Genomic DNA, 19,128 nt, shown 5'->3' on the forward strand with positions numbered 1-19,128 from the left:
ATATATATGATCACGTTTCTGTTTAAAATGTTTAGAGCACATATAAAGAATGGTAGCTTGTTTTTATTTTAATTTCGGCGGAAGAATGTGGTAACATATTACCCGACCACCGGACAGGGAAGTTTGAAATTCAACCAGTCCAATACGAAAATTACCCGTCTCGGGCGTGCGGACGGGCAGGAATTTCCTACACTGGTATGTGCCAAATTTGAATGAAAACTGACAGAGCATGTCCAAGATACCGCATAAAAAAACAAAAACAAGATGCCTGCCAGTCGACCATCTTTGATCCAATTGCAAAATAAATCGTCATGGACATGTATCCTAACATGTATAATCTATGTACCAAGTTTGAATGACAACTGACAAAGCATGTCCAAAATACAACATTTTCAAAAAACAAGATGGCTGCCAGTCGGCCATTTTGAATCGAATCGCTAAACCACTGCATGTGCATATGTCCCACATAAGGTACTAGGCACATGCAAAGAATGAATGGAATCGGTCCACAGGATTCTGAAATATGACGTTGGATAGACTGACGCACGGACGCACGGACAGACGGACACACGGACGGACAGACTCAGGAACTCACGGATGGTCGGGGACATGTATCCTAACATGTATGATCTATGTACTAAATTTGAATGAAAACTGACAAAGCATGTCCAAAATACGACATTTTCAAAAAACAAGATGGCTGCCAGTCGGCCATCTTTGATCCGATTGTTAAATAAATCATCATGGACATGTATCCTAACATGTATAATCTATGTACCAAGTTTGAATGAAAACTGACAAAGCATGTCCAAAATACAACATTTTCAAAAAAAAAGATGGCTGCCAGTCGGCCATTTTGAATCGAATCGCTAAACCACTGCATGTGCATATGTCCCACATAAAGTACGAGGCACATGCAAAGAATGAACGGAATCGGTCCAAAAGATTCTGAGATATGACTCCGGACGGACGCACGAACGCACGGACACACGGAGACCGAATTATAAGTCCCCGTTTTCGGACTTCGTCCGAACGGGGACTAATAATAATAACTTCATTGCATCTCAGTGTAGTTTTGAAAACATACCATTTTTACTTCCCTGGCACCACATGATTTTGAAATAATTAATTTTTGACTAGGTACATACTATGACTAAGTTGTTGCCTGTTTTTATATTGCAACATTGTTGTGACTATACAAAGGAAGTTGTAAATCATTGTATGAATCTTATCTGTAGCCACTTCAATAGTCTGGTGGAAGTTGATGGGGGTTATTGGAATATTGATAAGGACATTCCAATAGAAGTTGCATGTTATCTGTTTGAATCTCATTTGCCCTTGCTGTAAAAAACAATATGTATTTACGCATTGGGCGTACTGTATATGAACCAAACATCAAAACATAGTTGAACTCTGGTGACCTTGCCCTTTGTTATATAATATAATTCCCTTTATCATAGTTTGTTTCAATATAAATATGCATTGTCATAATTTGGGGTTGAACCAACAGTGGGGAATCAGTCTACCGAATGTTCTTAAAAGATGTAAATATCTTACAAAAACATTGGTGCCTTATTTGTTTAATTATTTTAAGGGACATAATTTCCAGCTTTATTCAAAGTAATTCAGATATTTTAGTATAAAAACAAATGCCTCATTGCAAAAAAAAAGTGCTGCATTTAGACGTGAATAGATTCATAAAACATGCAAGATAACAGAAAATCTTAGCTGGCTTTTGTCCAAGTATTTTGTACAGGTGTCTGTCAAAAATTGATGATTCACTGAGACAAATATGAACTGCCTCATTGTATTATATGAAAAGTAAAAAAAAAAAACACCCTTTATGAATAGCTATCATGCAAATCAACTTAAATAGTTAGTTAGTGTCCAGTGGAGGGAGAAGTCAACAGTACTGTCGCCTCCTGAGAATCTACATCTTCAAACACTGCAGTCTTTGAAGTGCGTTTTTAAACCAGTATTATAAAAACTCTATCATTCTGTTCTAATAGCTGAAACATATTCCAGTGAGTTTTCATTTGTCGAATGAACTGTTTGTCAAATACAGAATACATATATTTTAGAACAATTTTCTTTTTAACATGTGGATGAAATGTTTTGCTTTTTATGTATTTTTTATGTATTGTTTTTGATTTGATAACTTTGAACTGAACAGATTTTCTATTAGCTTCAGATCTTGATCAAAGTTTGGCACCCAGTTCATAGGAGTGCTGATATTGATTTTCTGACATCTTGTTTTCTGTAAAGATTTTATTGGTAGGTTTGCAAATGTGTATCAGACTGTGCAATCTCTCCATGAGTTGGTTTTGAAACCCAGTATGAGATTCTGAGATACATTACCAAGTATATTATTACAAGATAAATCATTTGTTTCATTGAACACATACAACAATGCATATTTCCACTGAGATCAGTGACCTTTGATGTGTATCACCAGTGATCAGTCAAGTAGAAACAGTCAAAATATGTTATCAGATTTTCTCAATTTTTGCATGATATTTTCATACAGGACATCTGTTGTTCAAACTCATGGAAGACTTTATACTGATGAATAAGGTGACCAAGTTTGATGAAGTTTGGAACAGAATTAGTAAAGTTATTATGCACACAATAACAATTATAAACGACGACAACGACAACAACAACAACGACAACGCCGAACAAAATGTTTCCCTTAATATACCTTTCCCTTCCATCTTTGATGGTACGGGCAAGGTAATAAAAATGATCACAACTCACATGAAATTTATTAAGTAATACATCTTTTAACATCTTAAGTTTAACTGGTGCTATGGGATTGGCATCAACAAATATCGGCCGCTGTTCATCTGGCACAGTGTCCAAGAATGATGCATCTCGTATCAAGAATAATGCTACGTAAAATAAACAAAACACCACGTCAGTCTTATAAGGTGATATAGGAACACACCCTTATAAGTTATTGGGACAGAATGATTCAAAAATACAATATTTTATTAAGCAAACTGTACAACAATGTTAAGGGCAAGTGATGTTCACATCAATATTAGAAAACACAGCATTTTGGCAGTACAACAAGGCTGCTTACATGATAGCAATACCCTAAGAATCTGGGCTAACAATATTGATTGAATAAAAAATTACTGTGGTGTTAAGTACAGATTCTACATGTATTAAAAAACAAAGCTTTTTTTTTTATACTGTATATGCTCTATTTGGAACTCATCTTCATTATAGGACGTATTAAAGCCCCCCTATCCAATAGTCTGATGGGATTTAAATACACTATTTAAATGAAAAGTCAAGTCTAAGAAAATGCAATTTACAGCTTTCTCATATCACTTTTCATTTTCTAGATATTATAATATAAAAATGAATACATTTTCTTATTATGTTGTTTGGCTTGACTTCTCCTCACATAGTGACTATTCTACATACAATTCTTCTTTCCATATAATATAACAGCTCAAGCAACATATCAGTTTAAAAATGTGCATTCAATACTTATTCTGTGCATTATATGGTGAATTAGATGTATATACTGCAAGAAATAAGTCAAAAAGAAAATTCAAGGTACTTATTTTCCACAGTAGAAATACATCAACAATAACATATTTTTAATATGTGTTAATTTTCACAACAACTGACATGTACAGTAAATGCATTCATTTTTCACAAGGTTTTAATTTCGTTATTTTCGTTAAAATCAGCTAAATTAAATCTATGTGAACATGCAAAATTGCAATAAAACTGATTGTTTCCTTGATAAATTTGTGAAATTAAAACACAGTGATACGCTCAAAACATCAAAATAGTGAAATTAAATGTCGGTGAAAATAAATGGTTTTACAGTACATGCAAATGGGGTAAGATTGTACTGATTACTGGAGGTATTAATAAATATACAAACTTACAATTTGGATTGTCAACTCTATATGCTCCATGTATTATCTCCATTTCAGTGACAGATAAACCCATAACCCAACGATATTCATCTATAACACTCTGGGGTACCTCAGATCTATTGGGAACCCAACCACATCTTTCACTGCAGTATAAATAGAAACATCCATCAGACCATATATTTATCATAAGACACAGGCAACTACCAGGTACTTGTATTTTTTTGCTTCAATTGGAAAAACTTTAAACACAAACAACTATTAAACTTGCCTCACATTTTTAAAACGGCCTAAAAACTGAACTCATATTTATGTTATCTTTAAAATTATAAAGGGTATGCATTGAAAGAAAGAAATACAAACCTAAGCTGTGCGAGAGTTGGAACACTGGGAAAGCACACAGGATTTACCAAGAAAAGAAAAGAAAAAGATGTGAAAAGGCTGAATACTGTATTTGCTCTTAGAAGTACATCTTCAACGTGCATTGCATAAGGTATCATTAAAAATCTCATTTTGAGCATAGACACACCTCTGTTATTTACAGCAATACAGTCGTTGCACTGCGTCATATGTTCGATATTGGACCAATAATGACATACACAATGCATGTAAAATACAACGTATGTTTACAATACATGAAATTTAAACATGCACTGCATGACTATGCCACTTTAATTGCATGTGCTACTAATAGAGCAAATACAGTAAGTTTGAAATTGATTCATGAAATTAAAGTTGGTGCATGGTTGTCACATTGTGGTATGTCCCATGCGACATGTACAACGTGCAACAAACATTGTTTTTTTACAAAATATTTGAACGTTCGCATGATGAACACTGTCCTGTAACACACTGACAGCCAAAAAACAAAATAACATTTAGAAGCCTGGGGGCTTGAATCTGTGAATATGCAAGTTCAATTTTATGAATATAATTATCATACTATATTGTATAATATAATATATTATTTTAAACCAAAAGTTACAACTATAAGTAATGTTAATTCTGCACAGAGATAATGTTAAATAAACATAGAATACACTATAAACTGCTTAATTGACGATGCTAAGAATTTTTGCATTTCATGATTTTATAGCATTCATGAAGACAAAATTGGGTGAAAGTCACTGACGCTCAGTGTCGTAGGACTCCAGAGATATTTTCACTGACCAAATTTGCGAAATTTGTCAATCACGAAGTTAAAGTGGTTTATAGTATGATAAACAATACAAAAGAGGCATTAGCTGTAGAGTCAATTCCCATGATTACATTTACTATATAATATACTGTAAGGTTAAAACATTATGCAGGCTCGCAATACTTATTATCAGAGTGAACATTAGACTGCATCGATAATATACTGTAAAATACTTTATTTTCGTTTGGAATTAATTTTTGCTATTTTCGCTGAAGGAATAATCCAGTGAAAATTAAATCCAGCGAATATACCTTTTTTTTTATATATTTTATATTCAACTCATCAAAAATCAGTGAAAATAAATGTCAGCAAAAATTAATTCCAGCTAAAATAAAGTATTTTACAGTATTTATCTCACGGTATATTTTTAAAATTTTTAGTTTACACCATAAGTTTGAGTAACTACAAAGAAGCTAGTAAGTGAATCTGAATTACTGAGTAGAAGAACTAATACTAGAGAGTGGTAGTATACATCAATGTTCATGACGTTAAATTAAGAAAGAATATTGTGGGATTATATATATTTATCACATAAATGCTATGGGTTTTTTTCAAGAATAAAGACATAAGAGTCATCAGTGTTATAATGCATGTGTACAATAATGTTGATGTGCTGTTTAATCTGTTTGTGAGTTCTACTGGAGATTATTCTCCTTTTGCAAATTAAATATTGATGTTGCATGTGAATAGTGTTGTATTCTCTCAACTAACTCATAATTTATGTGGTTCAATAATCAGAATATTAATGATATGATTATGAATTTTGAGAGCACCTACAAATTAACAATAATTTGGTTGGTGGCATACGTAAACAGTGCAGATAGAAAACTTGCATATCCACATTTACAGTATACTGATTCTTACATTACGCATGTAAAATTTTGAAGTTCATCACTTGATCTCCCAATAGATAGTCATATTTGTTCGTTTTGTTTGCATTATTCATGGCAATACCTGATAATATTGTTTGTTTAGAACTTTTTAATGAATTGTTAGTAATGAATGAAGGCAACTGATACAAACATATGTCACCAACCTGGTTAAATTAAGAAAAAAGGGCATGACATTATCTGCATAGCATCGGTCAATTTCACCTAGGCACGTCCGCAATGTTTCCTCTGTGGTAGTATCTTTTGGTACACCCTGGATATATAACCAAACATATGAAAAAAATTAATAAATCATACTGACATATCTGTAAATAAGTTTAGTTTGTTTGCATTTACTCAGATGAAAGCAAGTTCGTTGATGAAAACTGACTGTGTTTGCTGCTTCAGTTAATTATTTAATACATGTACCTTTAATGATAAGTTAAATTCACTAAACTAAATATATTGTACATGTAAACATGACGTAGAATAACTATGTTTCTCTGTGAACACCAAGTGAAATTGCTCAAAATATCAAAATAGTGAAATTAAACGAGTGAAAATAAATGGTTTTACAGTTCTTTTCTGTTAAAAATATTCCCATAGACACCAAAAAAATAAAAAAACATTTAGACATAAAAAATACACTAAAAAGAATGTAATTTCCTAAGTACCTTATATAGAATTTGCCTAACAACAATTTTGAAACATGAAAAAATGGGGAAAAGTTTTATCAGGAATGGTGGGATTGAATGTTATTAATTTCTAGTCCAAAATTTCTGGACTTGCTTTGAACTAATTTAAATTTGTGAATGTAATATTTTTAAATTTTGAAGGGCATCAAGACATTTAGGTAGGGCATCAAGGCAAATGCGTCCATTGCGTCCGTGACTTCCAGTCCTGGTAATGTCGTCAACATATACAATAATTACATTTATCATTTTTATTTTGATAATTAATAATATAATTCCACATCAATAATATAATTCCAATGAATTCTTCACAGTAGAAATGAAACACCACTGACCCATCTTAAATCACAGTCAACTAAATAGAGTCTTCTTTTTTCACACCAAACTCGTAAATCTGGAAATACCTGTTAAATGGAAAAGATCAGCACACATGTACATGAATCTTAAAAGCAAAAACATATATGAACAAACATGAACAATTTGTAATTGTGACTTTTCTAACAAAGGACTGGCAAATTCCTTACAGAAAAAACTTATTGAAAGAATAGCAACAGATCTAGATTGCTTTTGCTTGTCAATAATTTAAATGAGTGCTCCTTACAATGTGTTAATCATTGCTCATATTTTCATAAAACTTATAAATTTATAAGATTTCAAAAGGGCAAAATGTAGTTTTTAAAGTTGCAATATGGAAGCGAACAGTCATGTAATTGTGCATATTATTGTTTGTTACTGTATGTTAATGAATACATAATGGATCAGTTTTTTCATGAACTAAAAACTGTTCTTACGAGCACACTATGTACTCATTCTAAAACAATTAATTTACTGTATGCTATTGTGTGTGCCGTAAAAGCACCATTTGTAGTCAATTTAGTCCTCACCATGCAGAATCAAACAACAACATTAAAAATATACATCTTTAAAAAGAACTTGCCATGCCATGCCATGGAAAATACAGCATGAACATGTACAATGTAAAGTATACATTGTACATAAAAAGTAAAATATAACAATTTAGCATTCCCATGATGCTTCACTTGAATTTGTGACATCAGTTCCACTTTAAGAGACTGAAACTTTTATTGTTTCTCAGTTTTATCAAATATGGAGGAGAAAATCCCTTACCTCTTTAACAAGTATCTCTCTTTCAGCTTGAAAGTCGCGGAATGTTGATGATACAAATATACGAATTGTTTTCCAGCCAGATCTTTTTATCACCAGTTTTTTTCGGGGTCTTTTCTTCACTGTTTTTTTAACTTCACTCCATGTTTGTCCGACATCATATTGGTAGCTAGAAGCATTAGATGCCCCACAACCCATGATGATGATTCTCCAGTGTCCAGTTCGGATTAACTTTTTCTCTACAGCAGTAGCATATGTGTTATCAATAAATAACATTATACATCAGGAACACTTTTTTTTTTTTATTTATTTTATTTCACCAGAATGACCATTATAACAGAACTCATAAACAAAACACAATAATAGTATTTCCGGCGTGGACCATGGAAATAGTCCTTATGGACTAGTCCAGTCCATGGCCCAGCTTGTCAAGTAGACATTTACAATTTACTGGTAAAGGAAAGGAAAATTACTATTTACATAACGAAAATTAAAAGGTAATCTATATGATTTAGATATAAATATGACTAAAAAATTATGTGTAATAATAATATAATCGAACTGCTGGTACAACGAACTTTTATGCAGAAGAAAAGAAGAAAAAAAATTTAGGGAAATGGGAGGTAATCGAGGAATTTAACAAAGCAAATAATGTTTCATTTCATATTTAAATTTGTTTCTGTCGGTGATGTTTTTGAGGGAGTCTGCAAGTGAATTCCAGTGTTTTACTGCAGCAAATTTAAAATTATGTTGTGAAACTGTAAGTTGAGCAACAGGAATTGACAAGTTACCGCTAGACACTGAACTTGTGGGATAGCAATGTGGGTAATCATTAACATACTTATTGAGGCTATGTGCATATCTGTTGTGTTTAAGGTCGAAGAAAAATAGGCAGGTTTGTAATTTACAAAGTTTGATGGTTCTCAACTTAGTGTGCTAAAGGCACATAAGTCAATAAGCCGCAACTTTTGTTGATAACAAATGTTGATTTGTGTATCATGCAATGTTGCAAGTTGAGAACCATCAACAACCTGCAACATGTTGCAAGGAATAGAGCATTTCAATCAACAAATTGCAACATGTTGACAGCAGTCTGCCAACATGCAATGATACAAAAATTGTCCTGTGAATCATGGCCTTAAGACAAGTGCAGACTTGTTGTCAATGACATTTTGGGACTTGTATGCGGCATATACAACACAGCTAAAAATTCGGACTGTTTTGTCCTATATTTTGTGAAATACAAAATGGTGCAAGATCGCATAGACTGATCACACTTTATGCACACATAAACCTATTTGCATTCTCACCACCAGAGGACATTTATTGTTGGTTATACTAAGTGGTGTAAATAAGACCAAGGCTAACAGCAATTTCTGTTTGATTTAAGGTTTTTGTAACATCAATAAATTATTTTAAGATGGCAGCAACAAAAATAGTCAAATTTTTTTGAGTAAAAACTGAAAATTTACTCAAACTTTGTCTGTTGGCTCCAAAATTAGGGTTCATTTCCAGAAATATTGAAGAATATAAGAAAAAAAGTGAAGCAAAATTTGGACAAGAATTTATTCATGTAGTTCAACATTTTCTAGTTTGGTCATGTAGTTTTTTTTAAATAGTTTGATGTCGTATTTGTAATTTCTGTAGGTCCCATCTGAATACTTTGTAGCACTATTGTTATATTATTTATTTCTGTATTCCAGGGCATGGAAGTGCTTGTCTAGATTTTTATTTATCTCTCTTATTTCTGCACCATTAGTTTTTTCGGAATATGTGCTTGGTTGGTGTTTGTACCATTGTATCATTTATTGGTCATCCAATAGTTCATTAGTACAGCCTGTACAGAAGTAACTTGACAATATTTTATACCTGTAAAAGTGTTATAATATTTAATTAGTTACTTTTTATTTTCCACAAGGAACCAATAATAGTTGAGAAGTGATTTAGATGCTCATTCAGTTGGACATCAGCAATTTGCTGACATTTTTTCAAAATTTCCAAAATTTATTCAATTTTTTCTATTAAATTTACTGTTTTACAAAACAAAAATATGGTGAATAATTGGAAATTCATTTTGAACAAAATGTTCTAACCTGATTTTAAGACAACTGAATCTCTGCACATTCAACTTTTTATTTGAGCTTAATGCCATACCTAGATAGTAAAATTAGTTAAAATTAACAGATAAAGTTTTCAATACAGTTTCCCAAATCTGATGAACTAAAGCAGATGTGCAGGCATTTTCTCATTAGAACACATTCCATAGCCCATGTGTTAGCATGGGGCAAATTACTTATCTTTACAAATAGGTCCAGTCCACACACCAACTTTTTTTATTTTTACTAAATGTAGTTCCAGACACATTTTTTCATTACTTTTCTAATCGTGAGCAGGAAGTCCATTCTGGCCTAGAGCCATTGTCAAAATTTGGGGAATTGAAAACAATTTATATGACAGATGTTTCAATGAGGAATTGTTAAAAATTCTTGATTTGCATATCAAAAACATGTTCACCAAAAAACAACGTTGCTATGTTTCTATACAAACAACAAACTCAAAAGCGAGTCTTATCGACATTGTGTTTCTGAGCAAAAAAAAACGCTCAATCCAAAAATGACCAAATTTCGCCAAAACTTCTATAATTTTTTGATAATATCATTAATTCAGTTGAGTCATTAGATGCCAGGGGAACAAAAATTTGTTATATGAATCCATCCTGTGCCAAGAAATTGGTGATTATAGCAAAGGGCTGCATTTCAAAAACATATAAGCATACTGTACATGTATAGGACAGACTCTCATACCAAGAACTGGCCTTGAAAAAAGTAGTAGCAGGAGATAGAAACAGGAACTAAAAACAACAAAAAACTTATTATAAAACTATTTATATCGATTAAATTACAAATATATTTTTAAACATATATTTGTATTATATACATGTAGGTTGTGCTTTTATGATCATCAAATTTGCTTACTTTCCAAAGGTCACTCACATTGACACGTGTAATTACGAAATCACCTGTTCATGTACGTACAGGTACGTGTATGTTGGGTTTCTGAGCTGGAATATCATGCTATTCCAGGCAGAGTTGTTGGTTCAGATAGATAAAAGATGATGCAATGGTCTTGATAGAGAAAGAGACATCAAACCCCCCTCCCTCCGTCATCGCCCATTCAAATGCTATACACCCCTAAAGATCACAATAACGCAGCCCTGAAAGTGGTTGCTATTGACAACTTGGTGTATATATTTTTTTTGGACAAATCAATGTGTTTAATTAGCGTTTGACATTTCGATGGGAGAAATAGTGAATAACATATGTTTATGTTTGACGTTTCCAGTTGCCACGTTTCATTTATTTTCAAAGTGGGGAAAAACAATGGGTCCGCCATTTTGAATAATATTAGTCTACATGTCTACAGTATCGGTAACAGTTGTCAATGTTGTCTGCACATTTATCTCTAAAAAACAGCAAGCTGTGCGCTACATTGATCGGTAAATGTGACAGTCACAACAACCACGCGACGAAAGTAGCAAAACTATGCGATAACGACATGGAAGGATAAGCTGGCTAGCGGAGTGGGTCCAGCAACGAATGACATCATCAAGAGTACGATCAACAGCTGATCCAAATTCCAAACTTACCTCATAAAAAGTTTAATTATACTTCGGTATACATCAATATATACCTCATTTACTCATGTCCGTATACATGCGCTAAATATAGCCCATGTTTTGCATTCACGGGGCATTTATGAACACGACCTTCGTTCGAAGCCTACTTGCGCAAATAAACGGTTATCCAAAAACAGGAAACGAAAGTTTAAACATGTTTGTGGTAGAGGGCGTGTGAAATCACTTCCGGGAATTTCAGAAACTGGAAAGAGAATAATAATATTGGAAAATTCAAACGAAAACACATGCATAAGTGACTCTATATGATTTCGAAAAGATTTAAATTTAATGATATTCTCAAAATAATAAGATTTTCTGAGTAAAAAGCTCGGGGGAATGCCCCGGTGGAAAGTCCGTGCAAAAAATGTGGTCATGGTTCGGTTTATATTGGGGTATAATAAACTTAAAATGTTGGTCTAAAATGGGCATACTTTTCACCTGAATGATCTATGGTGGGGGGGGTCTGTGTTTAGAAGTCACACGCCAACCAAATCAGTAACCCAGTGCTCCATCCAAAAACTGTCTGACAGAAATTAACCCCCCCCCCCCCGAATATATATGTTATAATTACTGTCGATGCAGAAAAAAACAATCCCTTAAAATTTATAAATGTTTATAAATTTCATAATTCAAACTGAAAAGAGAGGTTTCTATTGGAATTTTAAAATGACGTAAATGTACATGGAGGTCTTTGATTGGCTGGTTGGATTCAACTGCCTTTGAATCTCTCCCCTCCCATGGGGCGGCTGGTGAAGGAATAACGCATGCGCGTTCAGAATTTCGCAGAGAAAGTCGTATACTATTTTAAACGATCTAGACTGATATAGGTCGGGGGTTGCATTACGCGATTGGCTGAAAATTTGCACAAATTTATAATTATATATAATGAAAGAACCGTTTCCTCAGTAAAACTGTACCAAAATACTTTTCGATACTTTACAAATATTAGAAAACTTGCTGTATAAGCGTTTTTTTAAGATACGTTATTATCAGAATCCAGCAAACTGTTGAAAGTAACCACAGGTTTTCCCTTAAACGTTATTACAGCAAGTTAGCACCTGAAAGTATGGGGATGGCTGAAAGATTTGTCAAAAAAAATGAAAACTGGACACTTAAAAAAAGAAAATTGCATACAAGGTGACACCTTCAAACAAAGTTCAGACAAGACACCGCGAAAAAAGTGCACTGGTAACGCTCTTCCAGCCACCCCAGGATTTCAACTTGAAATGTTTAAGCCCCACGAAATTCATGGAGAATAAAGAGGCACGTTGATGTTTCACTACTGCTAAATGTTTCAATAAATGTTACCAGTGACAAATTACCTTGTAACCATTCTAGTGTTTATGCATTCCTCAATCTCAATTTATGCAGAGAATATAAATCGTGAATCCGGCAATCTGATTGGTGGAGGGCGCATAGCCATGTTAGAATGAAATGGAACAACATCGAACATCGACAGTATAGTATGACTTACTCCTGCAAGAAACTAGCAGCACCAAACTAGTATAGTCTATACTGTCTATGCTTTAACAAATTGACACATTGACTGGCCATGAGAACATCCTTTATATTTGACCCAGATGGAAATAGTTGGCAATAGTTTCAGGGAAATAGGATGATTACTACCCTGAGTCGAGGGCTATCGAATTATTGATATGAATCTATGGTTATTTAAGACAATATTGACATAAATAATATCCGATCATCTATAGTTATGAATAAAAATAGGAATATATAGTTCTACGCTCATTTCCATTGTTTTTGCCTTTGCCTTACCACCTTTTCCACGACCAGACATGATTGTATGTTAACTATTCGGCTCGAACTAGGACGAGAATGATACTGCGGGTATCTCACTGGCTGTTTTTATACACCCGACCCGGATTCCGATTGCAAATATATACTTCCAATCAGAATTGAGGATAGAGATGAATAGCATTCAGTCAGCGCCTCAACAATGACAATGAACACTTTGAATGAAAAAAACCCTAAAAAACTGTGTTTTCTCTTGCGTTCGTTTGGTTTTGGCGCGCTTGGTTTAGAATCCTTCATTAGCATATCGTTCGCTATAAATAGTGAATCAACGCCAATGACTGTCACTTTGAACTTCATCCTCATACGTTCAACATGCCTCCCAAAACTAGTGGTAAAGCAGCAAAGAAAGGCGGTAAGGCTAAGGCCACCCGTCCTACTGGCGACAAGAGAAAGCGAAAGAGAGGTAGAAAAGAATCCTACGGTATTTACATCTACAAGGTATTGAAGCAAGTTCACCCAGACACTGGTGTGTCATCCAAGGCTATGTCGATCATGAACAGCTTCGTCAACGACATATTTGAACGTATCGCCACAGAGGCCTCCAGGTTGGCACACTACAACAAGCGTAGAACCATTACCAGCAGAGAGGTTCAGACCGCTGTCCGTCTTCTTTTGCCCGGTGAGCTTGCCAAACATGCAGTCAGTGAAGGAACAAAAGCAGTCACCAAGTATACCAGTTCGAAGTAGTATGCTTGTCATACACAAACCAAACGGCCCTTTTCAGGGCCACCACATCCTCCAAAAAGAGAACTACCGTGAAAAAAAAAACTCACAACATGCACCTAGAGCTGCCTACTAATGCAGTGTTATATGACATATATGAGCTTACACATGGAAATAAATATACCATTACACGAATGAATGAAGGAATACATAAATAAACAGATAAAATAAATAAATCAATATGTTTGAATTATTGTTGTAAGGTTGTATAAATAAGAATGTTGTAACGTTTATGAAAACATGCGTATTGGAAAATGTACCTATTCGTTAAAGTAACGCTAATAAACACAGCGATATCAATACGTGGAAAATCTTAACCACGGGTATTCGTCTATATACATAGCTTAATGTGTTCTCGTCCATGTCGCATCTTGTAATTGGAAGTTGCGAGCAAAGTTGGTGGACTCGGTCGTTGTCTTAACAATGTTCGTAACTCTTGCATTAAGACACGTAACACTTAAATTGTTCCACCACTGTGTCCATTCAATACAAACTCTAACTGTTTACGTAAGTGCAAATCACACATTGCTCGTTCGGTTTGACGAATTGCGTAATGTGTACGCTTTACATTACATCGTGTAGCAAGGAGACCGGGTTTGGAAAGTGTGATTCATTACATTTTCTGGTATGTTTAATGCAAAGTACACCAGTATCTGTGTCATGTATATTGATTAAAACGTCAAATGTGCCCTACATTCGTTTACCGTCGTCGCCCGACTCAGAACTGTAGTAATTATTTACAGTTTCGATCGTGTTGGGCTGAATAAAACAAACACGAGTTCGTGATACATAAGAAGAGAGTGGGACTAAAGTCGGATTCGACCGTCGTCTGAAAGGTCATTGACCCCACCACGCGCTCTCCTATTGGTTGTGACTAATGGCCAATCAGCGGCGATGTTGATTGAAACGTAAAATATAATGGGTGCGAATTATTTGTCATTGTGCGTATCTGACAGAAGATTTTTCAAGTGCGTTGTGAGTCCTTTCACGTTCGCAACCAGACTATAAAGTGCGAGAGATTTGATCAATTTAGGCAGTTGACTTCTATACACTGAACTCATCAAACATGTCTGGTCGTGGCAAAGGAGGCAAGGGTCTTGGAAAGGGAGGCGCCAAGCGTCATCGTAAAGTTCTTCGCGATAATATTCAAGGTATCACCAAGCCAGCTATCCGACGTCTTGCACGTCGTGGTGGTGTCAAACGTATCTCCGGTCTCATCTACGAAGAAACTCGGGGTGTATTGAAGGTGTTCTTAGAGAATGTCATCCGTGACGCCGTCACCTACACAGAGCACGCCAAAAGAAAGACCGTCACCGCCATGGATGTCGTCTACGCACTAAAACGCCAGGGTCGTACATTGTACGGTTTTGGTGGATAAACGTAGAATTTAAACCCAAACCAAACGGCCCTTTTCAGGGCCACCACATCCTCCAAAAAGAGAACTACCGTATTATAGTATGTATGTATGTATGTGTCTGTGAACGTATATACGTATATTTAATGTTCATTTGCCAGTCAGTATAAGTATATTTGCCCGTTTTCCATTTCAAACAAGGCACTATAGTGAAGTCGACTGAGGCTAGCTCTCTAATTTACTACTCCACCCAGTCGATAACATATTCCATGCAATGCTAATCAGAAGACCAGTACAGTGTGTCATGAATAAAGTGATTTACAATCGAAGCACACTCGCACAACTGGAACACCGAGACGAACTCATTTACAATCACCCGTTTTTCACATCAACTGATGCACTCGCAAAAATGCCTAATAATATATTAACACATAATACAGAGACGTCATTGCAAATAGCAACGTGTTTCCTTGCTTGGCGAATTGTGTATATACGTGGTGAGTGTGAGATGGATATATTGAAGCTTTAATGCATTTATCTCGATTGTTGTTTTGCATTTCCATGTGACTGCTACATTTGCGGGGAGAGCACGGTGTCACAAAAACGCCACCGAGAGCTGAGCTGCGTAGATACTATTGTTTTTTTTATTCAAATAACATCTCGCCGTGCTGCCGGCCTGCCTTCCCTTACAATAATATTTGCGATTCTGAGTGCTACGCTAATTCTACACTCGTTCACAACAACACACATCATTTATAATTATTACGGTAGTTCTCTTTTTGGAGGATGTGGTGGCCCTGAAAAGGGCCGTTTGGTTTGTGTATGCAGTGCATACTTAGTGGTTTACTTGGATTTAGGGTTGGACTTCTTTGGCAGGAGAACGGCCTGGATATTAGGCAATACACCACCCTGGGCGATGGTGACTCCCGACATGAGCTTGTTCAACTCCTCGTCGTTTCGGACAGCAAGCTGTAAGTGACGTGGAATGATCCTGGACTTCTTGTTGTCACGAGCGGCGTTACCGGCCAACTCCAGTATTTCCGCGGCCAAGTACTCGAGTACTGCAGCCAAATATACAGGAGCGCCGGCACCAACACGCTCGGCATAATTGCCTTTTCTTAAGAATCGGTGTACGCGACCTACTGGGAACTGGAGACCAGCACGGGATGAACGAGTCTTGGACTTGCCCTTTGCCTTACCACCTTTTCCACGACCAGACATGATTGTATGTTAACTATTCGGCTCGAACTAGGACGAGAATGATACTGCGGGTATCTCACTGGCTGTTTGTATACACCCGACCCGGATTCCGATTGCAAATATATACTTCCAATCAGAATTGAGGATAGAGATGAATAGCATTCAGTCAGCGCCTCAACAATGACAATGAACACTTTGAATGAAAAAAAACCCAAAAAACTGTGTTTTCTCTTGCGTTCGTTTGGTTTTGGCGCGCTTGGTTTAGAATCCTTCATTAGCATATCGTTCGCTATAAATAGTGAATCAACGCCAATGACTGTCACTTTGAACTTCATCCTCATACGTTCAACATGCCTCCCAAAACTAGTGGTAAAGCAGCAAAGAAAGGCGGTAAGGCTAAGGCCACCCGTCCTACTGGCGACAAGAGAAAGCGAAAGAGAGGTAGAAAAGAATCCTACGGTATTTACATCTACAAGGTATTGAAGCAAGTTCACCCAGACACTGGTGTGTCATCCAAGGCTATGTCGATCATGAACAGCTTCGTCAACGACATATTTGAACGTATCGCCACAGAGGCCTCCAGGTTGGCACACTACAACAAGCGTAGAACCATTACCAGCAGAGAGGTTCAGACCGCTGTCCGTCTTCTTTTGCCCGGTGAGCTTGCCAAACATGCAGTCAGTGAAGGAACAAAAGCAGTCACCAAGTATACCAGTTCGAAGTAGTATGCTTGTCATACACAAACCAAACGGCCCTTTTCAGGGCCACCACATCCTCCAAAAAGAGAACTACCGTGAAAAAAAAAACTCACAACATGCACCTAGAGCTGCCTACTAATGCAGTGTTATATGACATATATGAGCTTACACATGGAAATAAATATACCATTACACGAATGAATGAAGGAATACATAAATAAACAGATAAAATAAATAAATCAATATGTTTGAATTATTGTTGTAAGGTTGTATAAATAAGAATGTTGTAACGTTTATGAAAACATGCGTATTGGAAAATGTACCTATTCGTTAAAGTAACGCTAATAAACACAGCGATATCAATACGTGGAAAATCTTAACCACGGGTATTCGTCTATATACATAGCTTAATGTGTTCTCGTCCATGTCGCATCTTGTAATTGGAAGTTGCGAGCAAAGTTGGTGGACTCGGTCGTTGTCTTAACAATGTTCGTAACTTTTGCATTAAGACACGTAACACTTAAATTGTTCCACCACTGTGTCCATTCAATACAAACTCTAACTGTTTACGTAAGTGCAAATCACACATTGCTCGTTCGGTTTGACGAATTGCGTAATGTGTACGCTTTACATTACATCGTGTAGCAAGGAGACCGGGTTTGGAAAGTGTGATTCATTACATTTTCTGGTATGTTTAATGCAAAGTACACCAGTATCTGTGTCATGTATATTGATTAAAACGTCAAATGTGCCCTACATTCGTTTACCGTCGTCGCCCGACTCAGAACTGTAATAATTATTTACAGTTTCGATCGTGTTGGGCTGAATAAAACAAACACGAGTTCGTGATACATAAGAAGAGAGTGGGACTAAAGTCGGATTCGACCGTCGTCTGAAAGGTCATTGACCCCACCACGCGCTCTCCTATTGGTTGTGACTAATGGCCAATCAGCGGCGATGTTGATTGAAACGTAAAATATAATGGGTGCGAATTATTTGTCATTGTGCGTATCTGACAGAAGATTTTTCAAGTGCGTTGTGAGTCCTTTCACGTTCGCAAGCAGACTATAAAGTGCGAGAGATTTGATCAATTTAGGCAGTTGACTTCTATACACTGAACTCATCAAACATGTCTGGTCGTGGCAAAGGAGGCAAGGGTCTTGGAAAGGGAGGCGCCAAGCGTCATCGTAAAGTTCTTCGCGATAATATTCAAGGTATCACCAAGCCAGCTATCCGACGTCTTGCACGTCGTGGTGGTGTCAAACGTATCTCCGGTCTCATCTACGAAGAAACTCGGGGTGTATTGAAGGTGTTCTTAGAGAATGTCATCCGTGACGCCGTCACCTACACAGAGCACGCCAAAAGAAAGACCGTTACCGCCATGGATGTCGTCTACGCACTAAAACGCCAGGGTCGTACATTGTACGGTTTTGGTGGATAAACGTAGAATATAAACCCAAACCAAACGGCCCTTTTCAGGGCCACCACATCCTCCAAAAAGAGAACTACCGTATTATAGTATGTATGTATGTGTCTGTGAACGTATATACGTATATTTAATGTTCATTTGCCAGTCAGTATAAGTATATTTGCCCGTTTTCCATTTCGTTTTCCAAATCGCCTAGCTTCACGCCACTACACGTATTCCCCTCGGCCACCGGGCATCCCCCAAAAAGGATGCTTAATAACCGAGCTTATTACGTGCAGAGAACATGAAACCCGTCCACGCGATACGCGCCACACAGCATGGCCAGAATGCGGCAAAGGCCTTCAGATCTGGCTGTAGTAGGATGGTGAAAGTAATGGTACAGCATTGTAACAGTGAATAAGTACTGAGAAATAATTTTTGGGATGCCCGGTGGCCGAGGGGAAGACGTGT

At 36.2% G+C, this 19,128-nt stretch overlaps 6 protein-coding genes across 8 annotated transcripts in view; 4 read left to right on the plus strand and 2 right to left on the minus strand.

Moving 5' to 3' along the window:
* The window catches only part of LOC100373660 (telomerase protein component 1-like), a 33,745-nt gene extending 22,150 nt beyond the window's left edge, over positions 1 to 11,595 (minus strand). For 2 of the 3 annotated variants that reach the window (XM_085503220.1, XM_085503221.1), the window contains exons 1-7: positions 11,430 to 11,595; positions 7,787 to 8,022; positions 6,994 to 7,062; positions 6,134 to 6,240; positions 4,263 to 4,286; positions 3,912 to 4,045; positions 2,758 to 2,891 (exon numbers count right to left, since the gene is read on the minus strand). In XM_085503220.1, the coding sequence (XP_085359346.1) occupies positions 2,758 to 2,891; positions 3,912 to 4,045; positions 4,263 to 4,286; positions 6,134 to 6,240; positions 6,994 to 7,062; positions 7,787 to 7,981 (663 nt within the window). In that variant the 5' untranslated portion in view covers positions 7,982 to 8,022; positions 11,430 to 11,595. The remainder of the gene's footprint in view (positions 1 to 2,757; positions 2,892 to 3,911; positions 4,046 to 4,262; positions 4,287 to 6,133; positions 6,241 to 6,993; positions 7,063 to 7,786; positions 8,023 to 11,429) is intronic. The other variant, XM_085503222.1, reaches the window with a different exon arrangement.
* A 1,991-nt stretch (positions 11,596 to 13,586) lies between these two features.
* LOC146738914 (histone H2B, gonadal-like) lies at positions 13,587 to 13,961 on the plus strand. Its single transcript, XM_085503958.1, has one exon. It carries the CDS (start codon positions 13,587 to 13,589, stop codon positions 13,959 to 13,961), a length of 375 nt encoding a protein of 124 aa, XP_085360084.1.
* Positions 13,962 to 15,063: 1,102 nt separating this feature from the next.
* LOC146738915 (histone H4) lies at positions 15,064 to 15,375 on the plus strand. Its single transcript, XM_085503959.1, has one exon. The coding sequence runs from the start codon at positions 15,064 to 15,066 to the stop codon at positions 15,373 to 15,375; it is 312 nt and encodes a 103-aa protein (XP_085360085.1).
* Positions 15,376 to 16,194: 819 nt separating this feature from the next.
* On the minus strand, positions 16,195 to 16,572 carry LOC146738916 (histone H2A-like). The gene has a single exon (XM_085503960.1). The coding sequence runs from the start codon at positions 16,570 to 16,572 to the stop codon at positions 16,195 to 16,197; it is 378 nt and encodes a 125-aa protein (XP_085360086.1).
* A 329-nt stretch (positions 16,573 to 16,901) lies between these two features.
* Positions 16,902 to 17,276, plus strand: LOC146738917 (histone H2B, gonadal-like). The gene has a single exon (XM_085503961.1). It carries the CDS (start codon positions 16,902 to 16,904, stop codon positions 17,274 to 17,276), a length of 375 nt encoding a protein of 124 aa, XP_085360087.1.
* A 1,102-nt stretch (positions 17,277 to 18,378) lies between these two features.
* Positions 18,379 to 18,690, plus strand: LOC146738918 (histone H4). Its single transcript, XM_085503962.1, has one exon. It carries the CDS (start codon positions 18,379 to 18,381, stop codon positions 18,688 to 18,690), a length of 312 nt encoding a protein of 103 aa, XP_085360088.1.
* Positions 18,691 to 19,128: the final 438 nt, after the last annotated feature.

This window comes from Saccoglossus kowalevskii, chromosome 9, assembly GCF_978046115.1.
Source record: "Saccoglossus kowalevskii chromosome 9, keSacKowa6.1, whole genome shotgun sequence".
NCBI classification, from domain to species: Eukaryota; Metazoa; Hemichordata; class Enteropneusta; family Harrimaniidae; genus Saccoglossus; species Saccoglossus kowalevskii.

What these genes read in the sequence shown, in the direction of transcription:
- LOC146738914 (XM_085503958.1), top strand. Translation starts at nt 13,587, where the DNA reads ATGCCTCCCAAAACTAGTGGTAAAGCAGCAAAGAAAGGCGGTAAGGCT.
- LOC146738918 (XM_085503962.1), top strand. Translation starts at nt 18,379, where the DNA reads ATGTCTGGTCGTGGCAAAGGAGGCAAGGGTCTTGGAAAGGGAGGCGCC.
- LOC146738917 (XM_085503961.1), top strand. Translation starts at nt 16,902, where the DNA reads ATGCCTCCCAAAACTAGTGGTAAAGCAGCAAAGAAAGGCGGTAAGGCT.
- LOC146738915 (XM_085503959.1), top strand. Translation starts at nt 15,064, where the DNA reads ATGTCTGGTCGTGGCAAAGGAGGCAAGGGTCTTGGAAAGGGAGGCGCC.
- LOC146738916 (XM_085503960.1), bottom strand. Translation starts at nt 16,572, where the DNA reads ATGTCTGGTCGTGGAAAAGGTGGTAAGGCAAAGGGCAAGTCCAAGACT.